The sequence below is a fragment of the Mytilus trossulus genome, chromosome 12 (assembly GCF_036588685.1).
Source record: "Mytilus trossulus isolate FHL-02 chromosome 12, PNRI_Mtr1.1.1.hap1, whole genome shotgun sequence".
NCBI lineage: Eukaryota > Metazoa > Mollusca > Bivalvia > Mytilida > Mytilidae > Mytilus > Mytilus trossulus.
The window spans coordinates 38,721,896-38,739,763 of NC_086384.1; the positions used below are offsets into that span (position 1 = coordinate 38,721,896).

Genomic DNA, 17,868 nt, shown 5'->3' on the forward strand with positions numbered 1-17,868 from the left:
GTATTTTTTCCATGTTTCCTGTACTAGTACACAATGTGGTTTAGCATCCACCTGAAGACCGCCTCCATGTGCCGGACGCTCTTGCTGGTTGTCCCCATGTCTGTTCTTAATTGTATTTAAAATATTATATTTAGAACAACCCTAGCTGTTTTTTTTTCGGATTACTGAAATCCACAATTTTGAACACGCAATAATTCATCCTATTCTATTAGATATGGTGTTTTATAGATCGCGAGGAGATACACTCAAAACACCGTATAGCAATTGTAAGACATTCAAAGGATAATGTCAATAACTCATTCTAGTAGGATATGACATAAAGTTTCACAAATAACTTAATATATAACAGGAAACAGAGTAAAACTAAATAAATAGGTCATAGAATTCGTGTCTTTAATATCAACCATGTCAGATTAAAAGTCTTGATAATAAGTCCAATGAGGAAATATTCAATAAAATGTGTTCAGTTTAATTTTGTTCCAATTTAATATATATTTCGATCACGGACAATATATGTTTGCGATGGTAGGTATTAGTAGTTAATTCGATGATTCCCGTGCATGTTTAACACAAATGATAAGGTTCCATGTGATTTGAAAGAAAATTCTCGGGGTATTTGAAAAATGATCATCTAAAACATGTACACTTGTAAGAGAGAAATTAGAGTTTGAATTTGTTAATTGTTAAGTCTGTTTAGACACAATACTATTCATACTATATTATTTACTAGTCAGTTCAGTAACGGCACTAACATTTCATTCTTTTAACTGAAAAGCTAGTGCGTTCACCAAAAAATAATTTGTAAGTTTACCTAGTTATTTCTACAAGTAGATATAGGAAGATGTGGTGTGAGTGCCAATGAGACAACTCTCCATCCAAATAACAATTTAAAAATTAAACCATTATAGGTTAAAGTAAGGTCTATCTAATGTGACATTTACCATACGACGAAACTAATAAATCAAACACACCTATGATATGAATGTATTTCGCAATTTTGCAATTGAAAGATTACAGAGTAGTCGGATTAAACGATTATCGAAAGCCGCGCTGAATCTCTATGTATTGTATTATCTAACAATATTAATTACTGACATGTTTTTAAACATTTATACAGTACGACACAGAGAGAAACGAAAAATACCAGAGGGACATCACAACAACTCCGAAAATCAACTGACAACCCAAATAGATAAGAATGAAAAAGACAAAAATAAAAACAATAGTTGAGGATGTAAATTTCAAGTCATCAAATCATGATTAAATAAAAGCAAAAGTTCATAAATATAATGTATCCGAGGTGCCGATTAATAAACAAAAATGATGAATTATAACTAATAAGACATTCATATCAGCTATCAGCTAAGGTCAACTTTCATTTTCTTAATGATATTTAAATGCGAATGACAACTATGATGTACAACGAAAGACTAAGAAAGCATTCGGATCTGACGGTAAAAGAATTTTATGACATTTCATTAAAAAAAAGCAGTAATACTGGTCCGCATATTGCATTCATTGGTCGTTAATGGAAATATCAGATTTATTCCAACAGAAAAAAATCTAATATTGAAGGAAATTGATAAGAACTTAAAATTGTACATTGTCAAGTCAAATGCCTTGAATGTATTGAACACAGTAAGAAAGCATTTGACTCAGTTGTAGCAAATCAAATGGAAAACCATGTATACTGTTCTATTAGCATTTGGAAAGTTATAAAATGTTTTATCTATTGACTGGAAGTTATTTGATCTGATGTTTATTCAAAAGGATTGGATAGAGTTATGTGAGACGATTTTTCACATCAGCATTACTGGAATAAGTAAAACCAATTTATCTTTAAACATGGTCATAGGATTGTCGATATAAGGATAATTTGAATAAATAAAATGTGCTATTAGACTATTATTGTTATCAAGTACTAATCCTACGCTGAATACCTTTGCTTACATGAGAGATATATAATAGTTGTAAAGTAATTTGTGGCAACAAATTTACATACTTAATGCATCAATAATTCATATCTTGTAATGTTATAGTTATCATAGACAAATTATACGTGTCTATATCGAAAAAATTGTTGTAAACGTTATAGTATACGGTAATTGAGGAAAATGTTTATAGTGAAAAATCTTGATCTGTAAATCAAAAATTATTTCCCCAAAGGATATTGGACATGTTATTGTCGGAAACGGTATAGCGCTTTATTTTTATTGTAAAAGGGCGTAACATGACACAACCATGTACTATAATTGCTGTGAAAACAAATCGAATTCAACAAAAACGTAACAAATTCTTTATGTTACAAAACAATAATTAGACAGTACTGAACTTCTGCCTCTATATTTCGCAGAAAATAAATGGATTGACAAAATTAACAAAGTATTTGTCTTTTGTAGCAACTTAACGTCTAAGGTAAGATAATTGTGTTATATTTTCTATTTTCTTTCTTTCATGTTGTTGATTTTTTTAAGTTTTCTAATCTCTAATACAATTCATTGTCAAATTCACGAATCAATTTGTAGTTTTTGTCAAAAGCATTTCCTAAGGCGAGTGAGATTTCATATAGTATTGCTCTCATCGTACAGATGAAAAATAATGATTAAGTTTATCAACATTTAAATGCTGCATATAAACACTACATTTGAAAATATAATGAAACGGAAATTTTTTATTAAAAGCTGTTAAGTAATTTCGAAATAGTTTAAAATTGAAAAAAAAAGTGTTTATATCTTTATTCTTATGCTAAGGTTGAGTTCTGGGTTCTATAATCAGCACAAGAACGTAGGCATAACATTTGGACTGTCCAGATGTTTGATCTCACGTTTGATTTAAGAGACATCAATAGAGTCTGGTGAAGCAACACTAGTACTGCTTATTTAAGTCAGTTGTGTATTGATCGACAAATTGCTTAATTTCTATAATAGACATTTTTCACTTTGTTTTCTTTCGTCAATCCAAAACTAATATCAAATTCGAGTATTATATTTTCTCTTGATCAAAAGTGAAACAATATAATAAAATCTCAATAAACATAAAAAATACATTGGGTGATCAATTAGTTGAGTAGAAACTTGGGATACTGAATGCTTCGCAAAAGTTTTCTTGATTTTTTTTTTGAAAAACTGAACTCTGCTAAACTTTGATTGTATCCTGTCACAAAATAAATTCCTAATATATAACATATTAATGTCAAGCTGTCATCAACATAGTTGTTGAAACTATTTAATGATCGGAAATATGCAAAACGAAAAGTCCAGGATAATTTCATCTTCAGATGCCTTGTATGAGGTCTGTAGTTTTAATTGGATGGTCATACACGTGAGAGGTTTGGCTAGCTATAAAACAAGGTTTAATCCATAATTTTCAACATAAAAAAATGCCTGTATCAAGTCAAGAATATGAGAGATGTTATTTATTCGTATGATGTGTTCGAGCTTTTGATTTTGTCAATTGTTTAGGGACTTTTCGTTTCGAGTTTTCCTCGGAGTTCATATTTTTGTGATTTTACTTTTTTCATATATGAGGTTTTATTTAAGCGAAACAGTATGATTTTATAATCTGCAATATACAGATATATACTACGCTTGATTGAAAGTACTAACGCGGGAGATTAAACGTGTGATGGTTTAATTATTTTCAATATATTTTTTATTAATATAGTGATCTGTTTTGTAGCTCCCACTTGCGATTCAACAAAACAGTACAATATTCATCATCGGATATCGGGGACATTAATATACAATAGATATCAATAATGCCATACTTAATCGGTTTCAACATATTACTGCTGTTTGCTTTATTAATGAAATAATAACTAAATGTTTACTTAGTTAATGACACAATACGTACAAGATCAGTTCAAATCAATAATTTCTTTGTTTACATTTGAACTACAAGATTGCAATTAATTTGTGTCATAAATCTTTAAAAAAAAAACAATTTGATATCATTTAATACTTACATATAGATTGACAATGCGTCGGGAGTTTGCAAATTTGATTTGAAAAATTGAAGGATTTTGTTGATAGACATTTTTAGTAAACAAAGCATGAGGTAGATAAAATCAAAGAAAGCCTCAAAAAAACGAAGACTGATGTATAAACGAGTTAATCAAAACCTAGAATTATAAATTGTGCAAATAGAATTAATTAATGATTCTAATGTGTAATACACGCATCGGCTATTCTTAAAGTGTTATCATTTACAATATCGTCTGAAACGTTTCTTTAACATAATTTGAATGTGTCACATGAATTTCCATCTCCCTAGTCAAAATTACAAAACACAAACCAAATGGCGAACTCCATTAGGAAAGCGCCTGTATTTGGTCCAGGGTTTCAGATTCCTATAATGGCCAACTGGATACAGGTCTACACGGACGACATTTAAACAATCTAAAACCTTGATATCACTGTTATGCAGAATCTGCTTTACAGAATACTTGGATATGTAAAGTAACTTGCTCTTAAAAAGTCCCTGAACATGTGTTTGTTGTTTGACGGTTTTGTGTTGATCAGGCTTAATTTTTCTATGTCGCTTTTTACTTTTAAAATGTCTTGTAATAGCCAATAGGCATTTTATCAAATGTTTTGTCCGTTTATTTAAAATTATAATCATAGTTTTAATCTTAGCTCTAAAACAGTATGCACAACAAACTCAAAGTAAGCAGTTCTTAATCGCTTCACTTATACGAACATGTTGCGTAGTTGCGTAACGCCCTGATTTTTAATACTGGAGATATAAACCATTATTTACTTTAATTAATCTTAAAAAATCCAAAAAAAAATCTGTGCGTATATGCTTACAAAAATGGTCGTCATATTATTTACAATTGAACTATATTTGTTATCTATTAACACTTTTACAATTGCTCTCCTTGTGCATTAATATTTAAAAATTAAATGTTTTATTCTTTAGACATTCATTCCCCATTATCAATTCAAATAAATTAAGTGTTGTTTGAGAACTCAAATTAACGTTCAAATAGTTGTATTTCTCATTGTGATCATGCATCATTTGTGCAGTATCATTTAACAAAATGGTCTACATCTCTGACATTTGTAGTGCGCATTATATCATTATTTCGTAGATACAGGTAAAAGGAGCTATTGAACTAAGAATTCCAAATGGTTTTTAAAATTTCGAAAAGGCCGTTATAATTCGTGGACAATTATTGAATATATGAAACAAAGATACTAGTTCAAGTGATCGTAGTCAATTGCATTTTTCTCGATTGCTTTATTAATAAATGCTGTTCTTAATCAAATGCCACTTGCAATATGTAACAAAATCATGACAATAATGCACTCCATCAGTGGAACAGAAATCTTAGTATTCTATATTTTGTAGATTATCGTTTGTGTTTTCGTCATTCTGATTATATCTTTGATATAGTTATATTGTTCGACTTCATGTTTTCGAATGCCCTCATGAAATCTTTTTGATATTTGTTTTGTCCCCCATAGGATTATGTAAGAACGAGGTCTTGTAATAGACAGCATCCTGTTGAGAGAAAACTAAACACTTGAAGTACAGGTGCAAGTCGTCTTGTAGAAATCCAATTATATGATTACATGAATAATAAAATGATAAGTGTTTCATGCGAAGAAATTGCATTTACAAAATGTCCCATGCTGATAACACTGGTTTTGATTGATGATTATTAAATGCAAATAGCAAGAACATAATGAGTTGTCAAAAAAAATTATTATTGGAAAATAGGTTGTCATGTAGTGGAAAATACATTAAGTCGTTGTCTGATGCGTATTGTGTTGAATTGTATCCTATTTTAGGCCAAGAGAAAGATAAATAGAGTACAAATGAAGTGTTCGTCCTGATAAAATAGTAGTTATGTTATGTTCGTGTCGCTAGTTTTAGTCATATTATAAACAATCAAATGTCCGCATAACTGCAAACAACATGCGTGATATTTAAATTTCTGATAAAAAGGTTTTTGTCAAAATTTGCTTAACCTCCCGAAGCACATGAGAAGGAATTCGTGTAGCTCATGACTAAGTTAAAATAATCTTCTTTGTGAACTTTATTTTTTGATTTTTTGTCGATCATTTGTCATGAAAAAGGTTATTCTATATAGCTAGTTCCAATTTTGCAGATTCTTTCAGGTGTTTGGGTGAGTACATTTGCTTTACCAATTGATTATGGTGATGTTTTAGTGTTGAGTAGGGGTAAATTACCAATTGTAATGCTTTATCACTTGATGATAAACACCTTATGTAATATATAAAACAAAAATATCTCTTTGTATTGTGCGTGTGTGTTTTGTTTGTGAGATAGAAAAAGAGAAAAAACAAACATCGTGACTATTCTCTGTAAGATTTCTTTGTTTATACAAAATGCGACAGACTTAAAATCTATTACCTTCTTTTGTATACATGTTGTTTTCTGAATTGCTCTCGACAGATTTTTCCAGGTTTATGATTTACTACCAACCAGTTGCCATGGATTTACCATAAGTTCCATGTTTAAACTAATGGAATATGCATTTTCTCTCCAGTAATCTTCTCGAATCTTGCTATCTAATTTCAACAATTCTTCTCGAAATGGAATGATTAATTGCAATAATATAAACGTTTTGATTCAAATATGCACATATCCGTTTTTGTTAGATTTAATGTTCTAATATAGTCGGTACGCACTTTGATTTCATGTTTATTTTGGTACATGTATCTATATTTTTAGCACATTTTTACTTTCCTGACAATTCCGATCCACTTTCATATGTTTTCCACATTTGTAAGTACATCCAACAGTATTTCGAGATTGGATTTTTAGAATTCCAAGTCACTTTGTTCGCAAGCATCATATGGTACCTTTTTTTTTATATAATTGAGTAACAAACACTTTAATTGTATTTTTTTGTTTTTTATTTAATATTACAATTTACTAAGACAAAAGTGTGTAAATGCCCGTTATTATTTTGATATTCTTAACAGGTTCCTGATCTAATATTTATTTCTTCAGTACGTGTTTGTGCATCAAAGGGCTTGTCTTGGTATAGTTTCATCTGGAACACTCACAAAAAACAAGTTTGAAGTCCTCAGATTTATAAGATCTAAACATATAGAGACTTTCCCGACTAGTAGCCTTAAGATGCCAAATGCATATAAAAAAAACTGTGACTTAATTGGAATCTTATTCAATCCTCGTTTAATATATCAACGCATTATGTATGTTTTATAATATAAGATAATACGATTATAGGTAGGTAAATTTCATTTCTAGTCGGGCATGATATGTATAATTCATTATGTCTATCAGGGAATAGTTCATTGTGCATAACTTTTCTTTGTGTAAAACTGAAAATATATATATTATTGTACACATTAATGAAAAAAAGATGGCACAGTTAAAGCTATATTTTCAAGATATTAACCGTTGGAAACTCACAAATCAATTTTAGATTTTCAAAAATAGTTTCACTCGATAATGATATATTCAAATAATAGTCTTGATTACAAAACATCCAAACTGAAAACAACTGTGCAATACTTTTAAATTACAAAGTATCATGTTGACATTCCCTATGCTGATTGATGTACAATTTTGCAAATATATCAGAATTTAAAAATAATTATGCGTATAACAAGATAAGTCATTGGACTTGAAAATCGATCACTGTATTGTAATTGGTTTAGATGCTGGTTATATATAACAGACTTTGTAATCGTTTCATTAAATATTGTGGGTACGCTAATAGAATTATTTGCATAAAATATATGTGGATCGCTATAAATGATGATAACTTTAATGAGCACGATGTGAGACCAAAAAAGGCTTTATTTTTTGTTACCTTTCTGTCATTTACAAATATGCATTGAAATGATAAAACGTCGTTCGGAAAGTGAAGTTTAAAAAATTAAATGTTGAATAATCAAAATTAGTTTTCCTTCTTTTACTACAGAAACGTGTTAACAGTTGCGAAGTTGATACATTATAAAAGACAATCAGCAGTAGAATAGACATCTCTTACACAAATTGATGATCATGGCAAATCGATGTTATTAGTTAGGTTCACATTTCCTAGGTGGAAGATGTACTAAAATTTGAATTTCAAAATTTACAGGTAAGAAAGTGATTACTTTTATTTTTATATTTATATTACAACACTAAATAATTGAAAACGTTTTGATAATTCATTTTCTAATTGAAACCGGGAAAATGAATGGTTTTAGTGTCATGCATTTCTTATGGTACGAAACTATTTGTATATCGTTTTAGTTGATAATGAGGTAACGACGTTTTAAAATAGCTTTTTTGGCTTATTTTTTGTTATCGAAGGGTTTCTTTTTTTATTGTATGAAATGTAGTAAATATACTGAACAAATTATATACATTGTACTGAGTGTATATATAAAAAAAAGATATGGTATGATTGGTAATGAGACAACTCTCCATTAGAGACAAAATGACACACAAAGAAACCAACTATATGCCCCAAGGTCCAAAGCAGATCCAACCGATGCATTAAACAACTGATTAGTGTCAAACGGTATTGTATATTTTAGTTTAAAACTTTTAAAGTTCAATAGTTACGATAGGTTTTTTTCTGAGGTTGTATGAAGCCGTAATTTTTCCAAGGACTGCAGTACAAAGTACTGTGGATATATTATTATTCGTTGAATACCAGTTTTCGTTATGATTTTTGTTTGGTTACAGAATTTGACAAAAAACACAAATTTAAATTTCCAGGAAAAATAAGATTTCCTTAATCGATGAAAATTGAAAGCCACGAAAATAAATACAAATATTCAGTCTATAGTAGTCAAAACGGCCGTATAAATAAAGACAACAGTAGTATATCGCTGTTCAAAACTCGTAAATCGATGGACAAAAATAAAATCGGGGTAACAAACTAAAACCGAGTGAAACACATTAAATATAAAAGGAGAACAACGACACAACATTAAAATGTAACACACACAGAAACGGACTATAATATAACAATGGCCATATTCCTGAATTGGTACAGGACATTTTTTAAATAGAAAATAATGGTAGGCTGAACCTGGTTTTGCGTCATGCCAAACCACCCGCTGTAATGGCAATGTTTAATATAACATTAAAATGACAACATAACATTACAGGAATTAGACAAAGAACCACATGCATATTAACTTACAAAGGGCACCAGGTTTAAAATTCAATACGTCAGAAGCGCGCCTCGTCCACACAAGACACACCAGTGACGTCCAGATATAAAAGTTTGAAAGTCAACACAAGTACAAAAGTGTACAGCACTGAGGACCAAAGGTCCAAAAAGGTTGTGCCAAATACGGCTAGGGTTTTCTGCTTGGGATGAGAACATCCTTATTATCTGGAACAATTTTTGATATTGCAAATACCTGTAGTAAATTTTATGAAATGAATATAAAAGATATACATGATAAAACTGAAGTATTAACTAATTACTGAAAACAAAAACCGAATACAGTAAATAAACCAACTAAAAAAATAGACATATCCGACTTAGTTAAGGGCTCAACGCAAAAAGTGACAAAAATTACGTCACACACGAAGTGGTCAAAAGGCACACACAATGACGTCATATTTGAAATTCTAAATCCGCACCTAAAACAAATGACATACAAAAATATAAATTTGGTTTATTTGAAGATTTGTTTTTCTTTCAAAGCATTTGACTCATGATCATATAGTACTGTTATTGATCGTTCTTTGATTGACAATAGGACTGAAAAATAAATGTATATAATTGCAAGTCGTCGTAGATCCCTGATAATACGATAACCAATAATGAAATTTCGGATTTAAAGGTCACCGAATGCCAATTTCTGATTTAAAGGTCAGCGAATGACAACATTTAACATTTGCTCCAGAAAGCTTACGATTTTATATATACTATATTGATAACGGAAACAATCTGACAGTCTTCTTAAAAAAACACCCACTGGATTAAACATGCTATTGTTTGGATATTAATAACTCATATTATCTGCGTTGCATTTTCTACGCTATCATATTTTGAGTTTGAAAGTAAATTTATAAAATGCCATGTTTAATGTAGTTTTACCAAGGAATCGGTATCGAGTGTCGTATATGATGTACAGTAAATCCTAATGCAGATATAATTCAAAATACTTCTTAAATGATGTTCGCTTCTTTTGTTTTTGATTGTTTTCAAGATATTTGAAACCCTGTGGTTTTATTAAGGTAGTGCCATAGTAATGTTTTCCAGCTAACCTCTTCTTTTCTTTTCATAATTTGAAAACATATAGTTTAAAAACCACAAAATCTTTGTTATTTCTTCATATTTTTTTTTAAAGAAAATTGGTGCCAATGTTAAATGTATGGAAAGTCAAAAGAAAATTATTTCTCTTAAAATTTTAGTAAGTTTTGTCTCTAAAACAAGCTCGCAGTCATTATTTTTTTCAGATTGTTTTTATTTCCTTTATTTATAAACTATCAATTTATAACAATCTTTGAAAAAGCTTGTTATTTTGAAACAGATCTAGTAGCAAACATCCTTAAATACAATCTTTCATTTACTTCAAACATGTGTGGCAATACATGCTAAAGATTATGTAATTTAAATACAAACGTAAAAAACAATATGACAGTTTTGATTTCCTTTACCTTCCACCTCCAAAACGCACGTCATCAAAATGTGACAATATCGAGTCACGAAATTCTTTTGATAACAAAACATGGTCTTCCTTAACCATGATGTAAACTATGTAATAAATCAGACGTTGCTGTTTAATTTCCTGTCTTATCTCGTAGACTTGGTCAGATAATTACAAAACTCGCAGTAAATCGTGATCTATATTTATATTTCCCTACAGAAGAGTATCATGAAATGTCTACAGGAAATCTTTGCGGTAATGCAAACAAAATGAAGTGTATATATGGTAGAGTAATGAAGAAGTGTTTCATCATTTTGTTTAAAGACGTTATTTAAATATAGTTTGACATGACACACTATGCTTCTGGTGTTCCTTCAAAAATATTATCAAACTAAGAAAAACTAATACGAGGACCCATCAAGTCATTTCCGCAGGATGTGTAATTAGATACGACCTAATACATACTTTCCCATTGCCAATCATACTACTTATACCTTTTTTTCGTATATAGAATGATTAAGTTTTGCTTGATCAAATATTGTTTTTTTTTGGTGTTGTGATATCCTACAGGTCACTTTATTTTTACTTCACAAATTTTTATATTTTGACATTTGTTTAAATCATGTTAAACGAGTGTTATGTTTTGGAAAATTCTTAATGCAGATCCACTTTATTGTGTCTTTTTGAAACAATCTAAACGGTTTATTTCTGGATACTTCTTTGAAATTGGAATTATTTGATTTCACTCTTTGTTCGATTAATGTACATGATGTATATGATTACAGAATAAGGCTTCCAACATGGGTTTACTACAAGGAATGATTTTTTTCTAAATCAAAGGATTGTAAAAACTTTCAAAATCTTCTGAGATAGAACCCAATATTTCAAGTAAAATTTCCACAATTATTTTTTTTTTAGATTTGATGTTCATTCATTTTATGTTCTATTGAATTATAGAATCAATACGATTAAAAGATTCTGTAGAAAAAAAAATGTAATTTTATATTTTTAGATATCAAGTTTAGATCTAGTTTTTTGTTGTTGTTATGTCCCTTAATTAAACTAAGTAAAAACGTACATCAAGCAGAACCTATATGATTTCCTGTAACAACTTTATACTAAATTTACAGAAAATCTCAATACAATTTAAATTTACAATTGTAACAGATCGTAGCTGGCCTTAATTAACACCTACGTAATGGTAAGGAATGATCGAGTGTTGAATTTTCGACTGCAATCAGTATACGGCTTAAGGTTTTGAAAAACATAGATGTCAATCTGTTACATAGACGATTGCCAAATTGTTTCACCAACACTCTGTTCCAGATACTTCGAATTAATTCAAAAAGGGAGGCAAAAGATACCTGAGAGACAGTAAAACTTGTAGTTTGAAAAACAACTGACAACGTCATGGCTAAAAAAAAAGACAAATAATAGCACATAGGACACAACATAGAAAACAAAAACAATACGTTCTGACTTAAATTGTATTATGTACTCCGTACATTGAAGGCCGTACGGTGACCTATAGTTGTTATATTTGTGTCATTTTGGTCTTTTGTGGATAGTTGTCTCATTGGCAATCATACCACATCTTCTTTTTCATATATCGTATACTACATGTATTATACCGTTTTGATAATTTGAATAATCATGTAGATAAAGGCAACAGTAGTAAACTGGTGTTCAAAAGTAATACGAAGTAAAATCGATTGAGATCATAAACAAATACGGATTACAAACTAAAATTGAGAGAAACACATCAACTATAAAAGGAAAACAAAGGAACAACAGGAACACTGAAGTGCTACAGAAAATTAAAATGTAAACATACAAAAAACGAACTATATGAAAACAGCTGCCATATTCCTGACTTGGTACACTGTCATGACATTTTTAAGAAAAGATGGTGGGTTGAATCTAGTTTGTGGCTAGGCAAACCTCACACTTTATGGCAATGATAGATATAACGCTAACATTACCATGCTTACATGACGGGAATGCAGTACGATATGGATATTTATGGTTTACTTTTATAAATTGTTACATGAATGGAGAGTTGTCTCATTGGCACTCATACCACATCTTCTTATATCTATTTAAAACAATCAGTACGTTAAAACATTTAATTTCTGAACATCCTTTAAATCTGATATTTCCTACACAAACGCTGTAGTTATCCAGTCAATAGATAACTTACTGAAAGAACTAATTGCATTTAATGTCCTATCGGTATCTTGATTATTTAATTGTTCGCCACCCTACAGTGTGTCTAGAATCATCCCAAAGATGATATCTATTGTAAGGATTTCCTCTAGTTTGTTTGTTTTCAAAAGGACAAAAAATAACAGAGGCCATTAATTCCAATTCCATTTAAAGGTTCTGAAGTCAAACATTATTATATGGGCATAAAAAGTGGGATGCATACTACATTAAAATGAAACAGGAATGATGAGTATTGTTTAAGCAAGTGGCATATCCGTTATATTGAAAGCGTTTTCGTGTTTGTCGTCACTGTTATGGCATATTTTAGCCATAAAAAGAAATTGCGTATTTTATTTCCAATTTCTGTCAAGAAATGATTATCCGTGGTAACGAAGAATAATAACTAACAGTGAGGAAAAACAATTTAAAATGTCATTTATAGACGTATTATTATTGTATAGTATAGCAAAACACAATTTGTCAAATTATCAAACTATCAAAACTAGTAGGGCGACATGATATCGACCGGAAGAAGAAGACAAAAAGACAAAAGAATTGTCTAGTATTCAAAAATTATAAATATTCAATACTGTCACATCAGTCCTTATGAACTCGATTAGTTTTCTATAAAATATTTTTTTTTTGTCAAGCTGACAATATTCTGTATGACTCATCTTCGTAGTACTTCACATGATTGTATGATTACCGAAGAACTCAATGATGCTAACTTTTTTATATGATTTTTCACACTTTACAAATATAGTTGAATATGTTTTATATACCTAAATTGTGAGTTTTTCTTATGAATGTCCTGATATTGAATGGCTGTCTTCCGGTACTGTAACTCGCTGTTAGCTCTATGCTATGCAGTAACTTAACCACAAAACCTCTTTTTATCTTTTTTCGGAATCGCAAAGCGCAAGTTCTAAGGAAAAATAATGGTAAAAAAGGTCAAAATATCCAAATGTTAGTTATACCTAAAATAATATATTTCATAACGATGTAGGATTTTTATAGCCTGCAGAAATGAACTTAAGGTATTCCGAATAATCTCTATTTTCCAAAATAACACTGTATTGCACTCGTATCATAGAGTCAGTGCACTCTTATCACAGATACCAAACTCCACCATAAAAGACTGATAAAGTTTTTATCTACGCACTTTTTTCTATCATTTATAGATTTAAAAAAGACATTCAAATTGAAGACAGTTTGTATAACAGTATACATCATTTCAGCATGACCTTTCATAAACAGTGTTAATGCACATGTTTGAAAAAATGTTTTTGCTGTGTACGATATAAACAATCAATGTATTATAAAGACATCAAATTATATTTATTTTTGAATTTGAAATGCAAATTCATTCAAATGGCAGTGGTAAAACAAGGGTTTTCAAATGAGAATACACACTTTTATAAAATGTTAATACCCTATCACTAAAAGTAAGTTCAAATTCTTTAAAAAAAAAGATAATTCAGATATACACCAATGAAACAGCAACTTAGAGTAACAAATGACCAATATGACATGTAAAACGTCTGGTGGTTCTCATTGAATTTAAACAAACTTTCCAATACTTAAATGCAAATTTGTTTTCTCAATTATAGGGGACGACTAAGACGATCAACATGAACAACACAACGTCGAATGTCTCTAACTTGGGCCAATGTGATCAACCAATCAATGAGTTGTTTGCGTATGCATGCGTATATTATACATTGCATGGTTACCTAAGCTTGGCAATTTGCTGTTTCGGAGTTCCTACAAATTTGGTGAACATTATAATACTTACTAGAAAGAGCATGCGTAACCCAATCAATAATATCTTAACCGGCATTGCAATCTCAGACGCCATAACAATGATGTCATACATACCATTTGCAATTCATTTTTATATACAACACGGCCTTGAACGAACACCAGCCAAATACACATTCGAATGGACTTGGTTTCTTGCCTTACATGTTAACGTGAGTGTTACCACACACATGATTTCAATATGGCTAGGAGTGTGCATGTCAATTGTGCGATATATCTACATAAAATCTATGGGAATAGGAAAAATAAATATCGACCAAGCAAAATCGGTTATACTAGTGGTCATGGTATTCCTTATATCCATATTGTTTTGTATACCAAATTATTATATCACAAAAGTACGTATAACTGCAGGATCGGATAATGTGTACATGCTTGAAAATTTACGTTTAGGGGAAAAGGATATGCCTTGGATAGAAGCTTTAGCTGCTTGGATATTTATTTTGATGGGTAAAATAGGACCTTGTATACTTATAACAATATCCGGAAGTCTTCTTTTGTACACATTGCACATAAGTCAAGAACGAACCAAAGCACTGAAAGGAGCAAGAGTTGAAGAACGCATGCGCACTCACCGACGGACAACAATTATGCTGCTGGCTATTATTTGTATGTTCATTGTGGCTGAGCTTCCACAGTCAATCTTACTTTTGATTGGCATTTTCAAAGAAAATTTCTTCAAAGTGGAATATGCTTTGTTAGCAGATACAATTGATATTTTAGCACTTATCAATAACGCAACTAACTTTATTATGTATTGTGCTATGAGTAGACAATTTCGTGATATACTCTTTGAAATGACATGCAAATATTTACATAATGGCGAAGATGCCTCTTACAGTCACGTTAAAGCAATTCAGACAAAAACGTCGCATGTTCATGTGTAAAGTAAACGGTTCTGAGAATGCAAGATATACTCGCCATTTTCACTAATAGGGACTTTCATTCAACAAGTCAAGATTTAAAAGTGAAGGAATTGTAGATTAACATATACATATTAATTTGACGATATTTAGATTCTACCACAAACACTGAAATGTGATACAAATTAAGAAGCAAATATTCTATCGTGCAACCAACAATTTGAACACGTGATTATCTTCTACACATTGCACATAATCAATGCAGGAAGGCAAGGATGTAAAGTACGTATTAGCAAGGATTTTTCGACACAACTGATTACAAATGATGCAGCTTTTACACCGATTAAACATACTATAGACCTAAACGTCAGCAGAAACTTTTTTCATGATGAAGCATTATGTTCCGATATTATTAATGTCTTTGATTCATACGGATAAAATTGTCAATCACTACAACACACCTTTAACTATTTTACAGTTTCAAGGCACACGATCTTCCGAGTTGTGTTGTTCGTTATGACTTATAGATAACAATCTTGAGACATAATGACATAATGAATGAAATATTAGAGGGTTCGTTGAACTAGAAAGTTTATATCATTAGTTAAATTCAATTTTTTAGTCCACAAACACGTTACATAAATTTTGTTGTTTACATTGTTTCGTCTCATTTGCTTCAATGATTTTCATTTAAGGTGGTACCTAACACTACAGGGATATAACTCTGAAAAAGCTGCTGAACGCTTTAGTGACGTTGTGTTGTAAAGGGAAAATTAAGCATCTCAATGATCAAAATTAGTGTTTGTCAAACTGCTATATAACCAGTGTAATTTTTCTGATAAAACAATTGGTTCAATTTTTTAGACATTTTTATTTTTTTGTCAAAGGGTCAAATTGAATACTTTACCAAAATTTTATGAATATTAAACGAGTCAAATTAAGTAAGGTAGGGTAACTCGGGCCACACATATATTTTAATTTGACTTTAAAAAAAACAACAGCAGTTAAATTTAAAATATCATATACCAATATAAAACAAGTTTGAATGAACACTGACAAGATAACAAAATAGAAACGAACAATTTACAAACATATAGGACTATATGCTTACATATAATATTGAAATGTGATTGGTCGACGCTTTAATTTATAAATGATTAGAATAAGGAGAGCACAAAATATAATAAGGAAAACAAAGTTGACTACCACCTTTGATATTCTAGATACCACGTTTAACTTATTATTATTATTTCTTAGACTGTTGTCAAAATGCAAGTGCCAATCAATCTCGCAGTTGTGGAAACATGATAAACAAACAAAAATTAAAGTTACCATTAAAGCATGTTTAAAATGTATAATGGTGCACAACATAACATTCGTTCCCTTTTCTTGATTTGGTAATTCAAGATATAATTTGATTGAAATTGACTAGAAATAACCAATTAAGGGGAACTAAGTCCAAACCTCAACCAAAAGTTGTCTAGAGATTTCACCAATTACAAGACATGCAGAAACGAAGGACCATTTCTAACTCAGAAAGAGGGTATCTTAAAGTAAGATGGTTAGATTGGTGTTATTGTTTTTTGGGCCATAAATTGATTTTTGTTCAATTTGCCTGATTCTTAAAAGAGACTGGTTCTTAAGATCAGTGTAAGAAACGATAAACAATATCAAAGATCTCGCTACAAATTTAAATTGATTTCACATTTCTTGTTGGTTACAAAACTAATAAATTGCATATTGGTTTAGAATTAGCTTCTCTTATTAGATACAAAAGGACCACATAACATTCTTTATTCTTAAAAAGAATCATCGGTCTTCAACAGAGTAAATCGGACAAGATAATCAGTCGTTTACGGACTTATTAATTTTCGATGGGGCATGGTTTCTCTGTTCATGACATATGGGGCATGGTTTCTCTGTTCATGCAAATGGGGCATGGTTTCTCTGTTCATGACATATGGGGCGTGGTTTCTATGTTTTGAGAGATATTCTTTTAATAAAACATTTTTCCTTTTTTTCAATTTTGTCTTTAAGTTGTTTGATTCTTTACCATGTGTTTTCGTAAATTATCAAATTGTAGAAAACTTTAGTATTCATATACTGAAAAATTGCAATTCAATGAATGTTAGTGACTTTAGTATATTAACTTGGAAAACACGTGTAAGTTTAACTACTGTGGACTGAAAAAAACAAAACAAAAAAAACAGGATTTATAAGGAGATTGGTATCGCACGAAAATAAGCCAGCAATATAAATTGATCATAGAAACGGCAAAAGTGTCATAGAGACAAAAGATTTGGTTTGACTGTCAATGAGTCTACTTATTATTATAAATAAATGCATACCAAGTTTAAACATTTTACTACTACTAA

General features: G+C 30.3%; 1 protein-coding gene across 1 annotated transcript; it reads left to right on the forward strand.

Annotated features, from left to right (window-relative positions):
* The first annotated feature begins 7,933 nt into the window (after window positions 1–7,933).
* Window positions 7,934–16,312, forward strand: LOC134693330 (G-protein coupled receptor dmsr-1-like). The gene is made up of 2 exons (XM_063554084.1): window positions 7,934–8,086; window positions 14,420–16,312. Exon 2 carries the CDS (start codon window positions 14,441–14,443, stop codon window positions 15,515–15,517), a length of 1,077 nt encoding a protein of 358 aa, XP_063410154.1. The 5' UTR covers window positions 7,934–8,086; window positions 14,420–14,440; the 3' UTR covers window positions 15,518–16,312.
* Window positions 16,313–17,868: the final 1,556 nt, after the last annotated feature.